At 54.5% G+C, this 10,407-nt stretch overlaps 1 protein-coding gene across 2 annotated transcripts; it reads right to left on the bottom strand.

Annotated features, from left to right (window-relative positions):
- Nucleotides 1-1,465: 1,465 nt before the first annotated feature.
- ZSCAN10 (zinc finger and SCAN domain containing 10) lies at nt 1,466-6,950 on the bottom strand. Of its 2 annotated transcripts, XM_002930944.2 has the most exons (5): nt 6,668-6,898; nt 6,180-6,447; nt 5,903-5,967; nt 5,669-5,726; nt 1,466-4,479 (listed from the first exon to the last, which is right to left on the bottom strand). In XM_002930944.2, the coding sequence occupies exons 1-5, from the start codon at nt 6,896-6,898 to the stop codon at nt 2,918-2,920; spliced, it is 2,184 nt and encodes a 727-aa protein (XP_002930990.2). In that variant the 3' UTR covers nt 1,466-2,917. The 2 variants fall into 2 exon arrangements, with proteins under 2 accessions (XP_002930990.2, XP_011216153.2); XM_011217851.2 differs by lacking the exon at nt 6,180-6,447 and having other exon boundaries at nt 6,668-6,950.
- Between the last annotated feature and the right edge of the window lie 3,457 nt (nt 6,951-10,407).

The following is a 10,407-nucleotide window of genomic DNA, read 5'->3' as shown; positions in this document are numbered from 1 at the left end:
GAGAACAGAGCAGGAAGGAGGAAATGGGCCTGGGGCAGGGGGCCAGGGTCGGGGCCCACTGTCTGAGAAGGATGCTGAGGTGGGAGAGGCATGTGGGGAGAACTTGGGAGCTGGGAGGCCTCAAGGACTGGGGGCATTTCTGTGAGTCAGCACCCCCCTCTCCTGTCCGCCAGCTTCTTCACACCCTTTTGGATCATAGGAATAAACTCTTGAGTCTTAGAAAAATCTCCTCCCGGGGGGCCACTTGTGAAACCATACCCTGCCCTCCAGGAGAGGGAGTTGGGGGAACTTCTTGGCCCTGGCCTTTTCTTCCTGAGGCAGAAGGCAGCCCAATATGGGGGTTCCTTTCGGCAGAGGCCCGTGGCGGCCCACATCTTCTTTCGCTTGCAGGGGATCCTTCTGATAGCCTTTTACACTGAAGGCCCATCTCAGGCCTGAGTCCCCAGCTCCAAGGGGCCACCCAGTCCAGGGCCTGCCCCAGTATTTACTTCCCTTTGGCCATGCCCTCTCTTCCCACTTCCTGTCAGCCTTCAGGTTGTTTTAGACCCTAAGCCTAACCCTGCATTTTCAAGTGAGCCTGTTTCCAACTGCCACTTCTCCTTGTGATTTCTGCACTGATTTCCCTCGAGAAAACCCTCCTGTGCTGAAGCTGTCAGGGGCTTTTATGAGCCCATGGCCCCATCGAAGTTACCATCAGCCAGAGCCTGGACAACTTCTAGGCTCTTCTAATTTTTCTTTAAAGATTTTATTTATTCATTAGAGAGACAGAGTACGCGAGCAGGGACAGAGGCAGAGGGAGAAGCAGACTCCCTGCTGAGCTGGGAGCCCGATATGGGGCTCGATCCCAGGGCCTGGAGATCATGACCTGAGCCAAAGGTAGACGCTTAACCATCTGAGCCACCGGGGCGCCCCTTCTAGGCTCTTCTGGTTGGTCTCTCTGGTCTTGCTTCTTTCAAGCCAAACCTATTTAGCACCAAGGTCAAAATAATTTCATTGCAGAATGAAGTAACTCCCTGCTTAAAACCCTCCCCTCTTGCCATCATAAACATACTCTGACCTTGGCCTCTAAGGCCCTGTGTCATCAGGTTCCTACAGAGCTCCCTCCGGGACAGTATTCTTCAGCTGCCTGCTCAGCAGCTCAGGGCCTTTGCACATGCTGTTCCCTGTGCCAGGAATGCCCTTCTTCCAGTTCTTCTGTGGCTGCCTCTCCCTTCCATTTCAGGCCTTGTTCTCCTCAAGAGCCCAGCACATTCCCTAGTACATAGTAGGTGCTCAAGAAATAATAAAGCCTCCAAATGCTGTGGGTTCTCCCGACTCCTTATTCTCTTAGTGGACTAAGAAAATGTCCTTGAGGGGCGCCTGGGTGGCTCAGTCGTTAAAGTGTCTGCCTTCGGCTCAGGGAGTGATCCCAGCGTTAGGGGATCGAGCCCCACATCAGGCTCCTCTGCTGGAAGCCTGCTTCTTCCTCTCCCACTCCCCCTGCTTGTGCTCCCTCTCTCGCTGGCTGTCTCTATCTCTGTCAAATAAATAAATAAAATCTTAAAAAAAAAAAAAAAGAAAATGTCCTTGACATTTTCTTCTCTGGGGTCTTCCACGAGTGTAATTTGTTTTGTGACATCCAGTGACTCTTGGTACCCTACCTAATCTTCCTCCCAACCCCCCAAAGCATAGACCTTCCCCAGGCTCAGAGCTTCCCACTCAATTGTGCCCAAGAACCATCTCTACTTTCCCAGATCGGGGAGCGGATTTTCCCCAAGTCCTATGAGCCCTTGTTGACGAGTTTACTTCAAGTTCACAAGCATCTGCTACACAGCAATTACATGCCAGGTTGGAGTGGCAAGGAGAATTTAAAAAAGAGTGTGGGTAAAAAAAGCCACAGACAGAAGCAGGAAGGGTGTGCATGTCCTCTGCAGCTGAGGAGGGCTGTTTTCTTTCCTGTGGTCTTCACAGAAGTCACATGATTTTAAATCTGTCCATTAGTTTGGAAAAAAACAATCTGTTCTCTAGAGTGGAGAACAGGCCAAGATTGTCTGGTAGGTAGAAGTGGGGAAATCAGGGGCGCCTGGGTGGCTCAGTTGTTTTAAGCATCTGCCTTCGGCTCAGGGCATAATCCCGGAGTTCTGGGATCGAGCCCCACGTCAGGCTCTTCTGCTGGGAGCCTGCTTCTTCCTCTCCCACTCCCCCTGCTTGTGTTCCCTCTCTCGCTGGTTGTGTCTGTCTCTGTCAAATAAATAAAATAAAATCTTAAAAAAAAAAAAAGTGGGGAAATCAGCCCAAACAGCTCTGGGTGTACAGGGTTCGGGTTCATGAGGGGTCTTCAGCCGATAGCCCGACTTGGCCATCAGGCAGGTTTCATCTGCTGGCACCTTCAATTAGAACTAGTTACCCACGTTCCAAAAACAAGATTTCCTGTAAGAACCCAGAATCTGGGATTTTAAACTTTACTCTATTTTAATTAATTCGAACAGCCACATATGGCTGGAGATACTATTGGACAGCACAGGTTGGGGGCACACTCCAGAGAAGGAAAAATTCCAGGGTGGCATTCCGTGGCCTTAGGTAATCACAGCTGGCTCCGACAGTTGGCATCCCTCTGACACCCCCCCCAACTCTGGGCCTTCCTGGGGTGTATGTGTGTGGGCGGGACTCTCTCTGGGCCTGCTTCTATCTAGAGTACTGTGGAAGGAGCCGGGGGTGTGGGGAAGGGGAAAGGCATCCCTGTCACAGTGGTGAGGGTAACACACAGCATTTTGGTGGATCTCAAAAACATTAAGGAGTCGTTTTCAAGAGGGCTGTTTTACTCTAGGTACTTGGAAATACAGCTCTGAGGCCAGGGAGAGATGCCTGGGGGTGGCGTGGGGTGGGGAACTAACACAGTGGGAGTCCAGGACAGCCGGCCCGGGGGATCCAGGTGAGGCTAGTACAGGGTCTCGCGGGCGTGGGTTCGCAGGTGGCGCAGCAGGTGGGAGTTGCGGCTGAAGCTGCGGCCACACTGTGCGCACGAGTAGGGCCTGGCCCCGGTGTGCACCAGCATGTGGCGCAGCAGATTACAGCTGCGGCTGAAGCTCTTGCCGCACTCCCGGCACTCCTGGGGGGGCTCAGCCTGCCTGGACGCCGCCTCGGTCCCCGCCCCCGCGTGGGTGGCCAGGTGCCGTTGCAGGTGCGCGTTGCGCCGGAAGCTGCGGCCGCAAGTTGGGCAGCCGTAGGGCCGCTCGCCAGTGTGGCTGCGGCGGTGGCGGGCCAGGTTGGAGCTGTTGCGGAAGCGGTAGCCGCAGGTGTCGCAGGCGTGGGGCTTCTCCCCGGTGTGGATGCGCTGGTGGCGCGCCAGGTGGGCGCTCTGGCTGAAGCCCTCGCCGCACTCGCTGCAGCGGCAGGGCTTCTCGCCCGTGTGGCTGCGCCGGTGGCGGGCGAGGTCCTGTGTCTGGCTGAAGGTCTTGCCGCACTGGGTGCAATGGTGGGGCCTCGGGCCGCCGTGCGTCAGGAGGTGGCGGGCGAGACCCGCCCGCCGCACGAAGCGCTTCCCGCAGTGCGGACAGCTGTAGGGCTTCTCGCCCGTGTGCACCCGCTGGTGGCAGACCAGCTGCGAGCTCTGGCTGAAGCTGCGGCCGCAGACCTGGCAGGAGAAGGGCCGCTCGCCCGTGTGCACGCGCCGGTGGGCCCCCAGGTGCTCGCTGCGCCGGAATGCCTTGCCACAGTCGCTGCACACGTAAGGCCTGCGCTCGGGGCCCGGGCGCACGCTGCCCGAGCACTCGGAGCACTGGTGGCCCTTGTCCTTGGCGTGGATCCGCAGGTGGCGCTTGAGGCTGGAGCGGCGCTGGAAGGTTTGGCCACAGTGAGAGCACAGGACGACGGTCAGCTCACGCGCTTCGGTCTTGGTCTCGGGGACGCATGGGGACTTCTGGTCCTGGGCGTGTGCCAGCAGGTGCTGCATGAGGTTGGCCCGGCGCTGGAAGCCCTGACCGCACTCGGCACACAGAAAGGCGGGCTCAGAGGAGTGAGTCTGAAGGTGTTTGTTCAGATGTGAGCTCTGGCGGAAACGGTGGCCGCAGAGGTGGCAGGCGTGCGGCCGCTCGTCCGTGTGCGTGCGCATGTGCAGCTTGAGGATGGAACTCCGGCCGAAGGTCTTCCCGCAGCACTGGCACCGAAAGGATCGAGCGCCAGGGTGAGACCGCAGCTGGTGCGCCTCCAGGCGGGCCAGCTCTCGGAAGCTCACTCCGCAGTCTGTGCAGATGAATTCCATCTCTGGCTCTGACCTGGGGGAGTCCCCAGTCACTCTGACTTCCAGAATGTCGCTCCTGGGGGGAGGGGACCCTTCTTCACCGGTGCAACTCACTTCAGGTCCCGGCCCCAGCAACTGAACATGGGGCTCTTCTGCCGCCCCAGGACCACCTGCCCCAGACTCTGTTGAGACGGTAGCAGGCCAGGCCACCACTTTGGGCTCCTCTTTAAACTCCTCATCGGGGGTTCTGTTTTCAAATCCTGGGAAAGAAGCAGAAAATGGGGACGGGCAGGTGTATTCTTAGAGGCTCCCAGGAATTGCCTAGAACCTCAGTGCCTCAAAGCAGAAAGAAACCCGGGATCCTGCAAAGCTGGTGGGTGGGCAGAAGGTGAGGGTAAAAACCAGACAACATAGAATTTACCATAGTAACCACTTTACTTTTTAAGTAAATTTTTTTTTAAAGGTTTTATTCATTTATTCGACAGAGATAGAGACAGCTAACGAGAGAGGGAACACAAGCAGGGGGAGTGGGAGAGGAAGAAGCAGGCTCATAGCGGAGGAGCCTGATGTGGGGCTCGATCCCATTATGCGGGGATCACGCCCTGAGCCGAAGGCAGACGCTTAACCGCTGTGCCACCCAGGCGCCCCTTAAGTAAATTTTAAGTAGGTTCCATGCCCAGGGTGGAGTCCAAACTGGGGCTTGAACTCATGAGCCTGAGAGCAAGACCTGAGCTGAAATCAAGAGTTGAAAGCTTGGGGCACCTGGGTGGCACAGCGGTTAAGCGTCTGCCTTTGGCTCAGGGCGTGATCCTGGAGTTACGGGATCGAGCCCCACATCAGGCTCTTCCGCTATGAGCCTGCTTCTTCCTCTCCCACTCCCCCTGCTTGTGTTCCCACTCTCGCTGGCTGGCTCTATCTCTGTCGAATAAATAAATAAAAATCTTAAAAAAAAAAAAAGAGTCGAAAGCTTAACTTGCTGAGCCAGCCAGGCACCCCGATGACTACCCGTTTTAAAAGCTCTAAAGTTAATGGGGCTGATGATTAGATCAGACACAATGAGCCTTTAAAATAAATGAATGAATAACTGAACGAAGGAAAAAAATGAATGAGTCCTCATCAAGATAGCCCATTTTCATGTTTTTTAAAGATTTTATTTATTTATTTAAGACAGAGAGATAGAGAGAGAGATTGCACAAGCAGGAAGAGGGGCAGAGGGAGAAGCAGACTCCTATCTGAGCAGGGAGCCTGAGGTGGGGCTTGCTCCCAGGACCCTGAGATCATGACCTGAGTGGAAGGTGGACATTTAACTGACTGAGCTGCCCAGCTGCCCCCACGTAGCCCATTTTTAGCCAAAGAGGCCAAAAGTCAGGTAGGATCTGAGCTTCAGGGACTAGTCCTGAAACACAGAGAAAGAGCCTTCAGTGGTTGTAAGCTGGAAGGGCCTCTTACCCAGAGGGTGTGCGGGCCAAGCCTTCTTTGCTGGGATGTCTTCAAAGGTCAGGGACTCCTGTAATGAAAGGATGGGCAGAGACCATGGGTGAGAGAGGAATGGGGCTCTATGACTTGAGGGGGACAATGAGCTTTTAAGGTTTAAATGAAGGAAGATACGGATTTACTACAACTGCAGAGGCCAAGAACATCCGGGGTAGAACGATCTGGAGTGAGGGTACTGGTCCAGCTCACCAGCACAGCTGCCAGCTCCTGATCTCGGGAGTTTTCCTCCAGCCACAGGACAGGGCCCTGGGGGACTGACAGCATGGGGTGGGGGGGGGGTAGAGAAAGCTGTTAGAAGCCAGACTTACCCTCCATGTGGCTACAGGGAGTGCACCCAACGCAAGGGCCCCAGCAGAGACGCTGGCTCTCTCCCATCCCTGTCAAAGAGGGAGGCTGCCTGCATCTCAGCCCACGCTCACATACGGTGCCTCCCAGCTCCCACTTTCCTGGGGCACCAGCTCCTCACCAGTGTCTTGCATGGCCTGGAATGTCCTCTTGGGACCTGGGCTCAGTGGCTGCTTTGAACTTGGGGGATGTCTCCAGGTCTCCAGCTCAGCGGGCTTGGAAGGCCCTGGCTGGGATGGTAGGGGTTCCTTTGGTGGTTCCAGGGATGGAGGTCCTTCTGAAGGCACTTCCTTTTTGGGGCTGTGACTGGAGACCTGGGAAGAGCCCCCCTGTTCCTCCAAAGTGATGTCTGCACGGGGACAGTTCTTGCCAGTATTAAAACTAAAATCCTGTTCAAAATACATCTATGTTAGGCAATGGACAGGACAGGGGATCGTCCATATCCTACTGACTCCCAAGGGAAACGCGACTAAGGAAAGGTGAGAGTCAGAGGAGTGAGGAGGTTAAACAGGAATTATCGGGGGGAGGGAAACTGAGTAAATTCTCATGGGGCACTAAGTCCCTGTCTCCCTACCTGCTGTCCAGCCCCCCTGGCCAGCACCCTCTTACCAGCGGCCCCACAGTGCTGGACTCCCTCTGGACCCCCTCCAGCAGCAGCACCACCTCCTCGCCGTCCCTGAGCTGCTGGCCCTGCAGCCGAGCCAGGAGGTGAGGGGGCAACACGCTCAGGAACTGCTCGAGCACCAGCAGCTCCAGGATCTGCTTCTTGGTGTGCAGAGCCGGCCGCAGCCAGTGGCTGCAGAGCTCCCGGAGCCGGCTCAGGGACGCCCTTGGCCCCATGTCCTCCTGATACTGGAAGCATCTGAAGAGCTGGTGGGCCACCTCGGGCCGGGGCCTGGTCTGTGCAGGCCTGATGTCCTCCTGACCAGCAGCATCCTCTTCTTCCAGTTTGACCGCTCCAAGCTGCTCTGGCTCTGAGGCAGCCGGGACGGGCTCTTCAAGCATCCTTCAGCTTGGGGAGGGGGGTGGCTCACTGCAGCTGGTCCCGCTCTCGGGTCGCTCCCTCTGCTCACACTGGTGCTGTTAAGAAACACCTGAAGATGTGGCCTCCAGAGGAATCGTTTCTCTCACCGGTCACACATAAGGGCTCAGAGAGCAGGGCAGCCCAAGCCCCAGGCGGACCGAAACACTACAAGGCAAGAAGCCCGCAAGTTGTGCCGTTCCAGGCCCTCCTGCAGCATCTAGAACTTCACAGCACTTCGCCCCAGTGATCACAGCTGGCCTTCCTGAGGCAGGACAGTTGTTTCCCTGCCTCTCGACGCTGTGCCACGGGTAGTGTGCAACCCCAGCAAAGATGCGCCCTTGCCAAAAACGTTTCGTGGCAACACATCCAGCTCCACTTCAGACCCTTGCACCGCAAGGAATAGGAACAGGCGGGGCTGGGGGTGTGGCGGATAGAGTGATGGTGTTTAAGGTACAAACTTGTAACTAGGAGTAAATAATCCAGAGATCTAACGCACAATATAATGAATACAGACAGTAATACGGTGCTATAATTATGTAATGTGGTAACTACCACTCCACTGGCAATCGATTTACCATATATTACTGTATCAAAGTAACATGCTGTACACGTAAGGTGCGCGTCCAATTTATTCAGTTAAAAAAAAAAAGAATGGGTGGCTCGGGGGCGCAGGCAGTTGACTACCCGACTCTCGGTTTCGGCTCAGGTCATGATCTTGGAGTCGTGGGATGCAGCTCAGCACCTGTCGCAGAGTCGGCCTGTGTTTCTCTCCCCTTCTCCCTCTGCTTCTCCCACTTGTACTTTTTTTTCTCTTTAGAATACATAAATAAATAAATCTTAAGAACAAACAAACAAGTGAAACGATCCCTCAAGGAAACAATGGAACATATTGCAAATTTGGAATATGCCAGCAAACAACTGGCCGTTTCTTTGGTGTTATTTTAAAAAGCGCCTGTAGGGGGAGCATTGCTCCAGAGGAAACTAACAGCCACAAAGGCAAAGGAACGATGAGCCTTGATTGGAGCCGGATGTTTTTATTTTATTTTTTAAAGTATTTTATTTAGGGGTGCCTGGATGACTTAGTCGGTTAAGGGTCTGCCTTCGGCTCAGGTCATGACCCCTGGATGCTGGGATTGAGCCCCCATCGGGCTCTCTGCTCAGCAGGGAGTCTGCTTCTCCCTCTCCCCTCCCCCTGCTCATACTCTTTCTCTCAAATAAATAAATACATTTTTAAATGTTTTTAAAAGATTTTATTTATTTGAGAGACAGAGAGAGAGAGAAAGGATGAGCAGGGGAGGGGCAGAGGGAGAAGCAGGCTCTCCCTGAACAGGGAGTTTAACATGGGGCTGGATTCCAGGACACCTGAGCTGGAGGCAGCAGACGCTTAAGGGACTGAGTCGCCCAGGCACCTCTGGAGCCTGATATCCTTAAAGGGGGGGGGGCGATTGGAGGGGGGAGTAAGAACGCTCTAATAAAAGATGTTCTGCAGTCAGCTGGGGAAATTGGAATATCGATGGGGCACTAGATAATGGAGATGATTTAATTTCTGAGATAGGTTTCCAGTTTTGTAGGAATTTGTAGGAAATGTCTTTATTCTTAGATGTTGAAGGGTTTGGAAGTAAAGGGGCATGAGGAGTCAGCCCTATTTATGGGTACGAAAGGCAAGTGTGGCAAAGAAAAATAATTGCTGAATCTGGGAGATGGGTGTATGCATGTCCATTGTGTTGCTCTTTCTTTCATTTTTAAAGAACTATTTATTTATTTATTTATGGGGGGAGAGCAGAAGAGGGAGAGAGAGAATCCTCAGGCAGACTCCCTTGCTGAGCCCGACACGGGGCTTGATCCCATGACCCCGAGATGACGACCTGAGCCAAAATCAGGAGTCAGCCGCTTATCTGAGCCACCCAGGTGCCCCGTTGTGCTGTTCTTTCAGTGTCTCTGAAAGTTGACAGTTTGGGGGATAACAGGTGTGCATGTGTGGGCAAGGGTGGGGGGAGTTCATGCATGTGATTTCTCCTTGACCAGACATCTGGACTCTCACTTTATGGCTCTGGAGGTTGGCTCTCAGCAGTCAAGGCCAAGGCCACCCCGGTGGTCAGTGCAGGGCTGAGCACCTACCTGGTGTCCCAATCTCATCTCCTGGTTTCCACCAGAGACAGAGGCCAGGATGAGCCAGAGAGTGGAAAGGGGAGGCTGGGTCTCACATGAGCGACTAAGGCTTACCACTGGGAGAAATTTGTGACAGATGTGTTCCCAAGGCCAAAGTGGCTCTGCCCACTTCAGAGGCCTCTAGTGGGGAGGAGACACAATTGTTTCTCTTTCTTTCCTATTTTTTTTTTTTTAATTCTGGATTCTTCCTTGGTCTACCCCTCTGCAAAGTATCCATCCCCAAGTAGCAATATAAAGTGTTAACTGGCCACCAGGGGGCAATGGTTCCACAGACGGACAACCTCCCCAGCTCTCTTCCCAAGCCCGCACCAGCCGCTCTCCTGCTGGAGGGTTCCGTGGGGCTACTCACTCTTTCCTTGTGGGGCCACCCAGATACCCAAGGAGGTAACCCAGCCCTGGCAATGCAGCCAGGGAGAGGTCGGCCCGGCCGAGAGCTTGGGACAGTTTGTTGAGACCCCTGAAGCTCTGTTCAAGGCGGGGGAGTGAGGCATGGCAGAACAGAGGAAACGGAGTTTTAGGGGCGCCTGGGTGGCACAGCGGTTAAGCGTCTGCGTTCGGCTCAGGGTGTGATCCCGGCGTTATGGGATCGAGCCCCACATCAGGCTCCTCCGCTATGAGCCTGCTTCTTCCTCTCCCACTCCCCCTGCTTGTGTTCCCTCTCTCGCTGGCTGTCTCTATCTCTGTCGAATAAACAAATAAAATCTTTAAAAAAAACAAAACAAAAAACGGAGTTTTAAACCTGGCTGAGCACTTCCCGCCTGAGGAGGATGATGGGAATGCTGAAGACCCAGGCTTCCATCCTGGCCACCTGACCAGGCTGGCGCTCATCTCTCCAGCCTCCCTCTCCCTTCCTGCTTCTCTCCAGTCTCCCGCTCAGCCAGCCGCAGAGCCCACGTTCTTTCTCGCATTTGGCATCTGACCCCGCATGGGCACTTTCCACCCCTTGGCGCCTCTCCTCAGGGACTGCACAGCATGCCGGCAACCTTTCTCTCCCTGTCCACTGTCGTGCTGTGCCACAATCATGGTCGAGTGTGCCTCTCCCCTAGGCAAGTAGGAACAGTGTCTTGTTCAGAACCATTCCCCTAGCTCCTGAAGGGGCTTCAGTGTTTGTTAGCACAAATAACGAAGCGAGAACAATAAGGCCTACCTGGAAGTC

Source organism: Ailuropoda melanoleuca, chromosome 10 (genome assembly GCF_002007445.2).
Source record: "Ailuropoda melanoleuca isolate Jingjing chromosome 10, ASM200744v2, whole genome shotgun sequence".
Taxonomy (NCBI): domain Eukaryota; kingdom Metazoa; phylum Chordata; class Mammalia; order Carnivora; family Ursidae; genus Ailuropoda; species Ailuropoda melanoleuca.
Note: the sequence above shows the minus strand (reverse complement) of the source record. Positions and strands in the feature narration are given on the sequence as shown.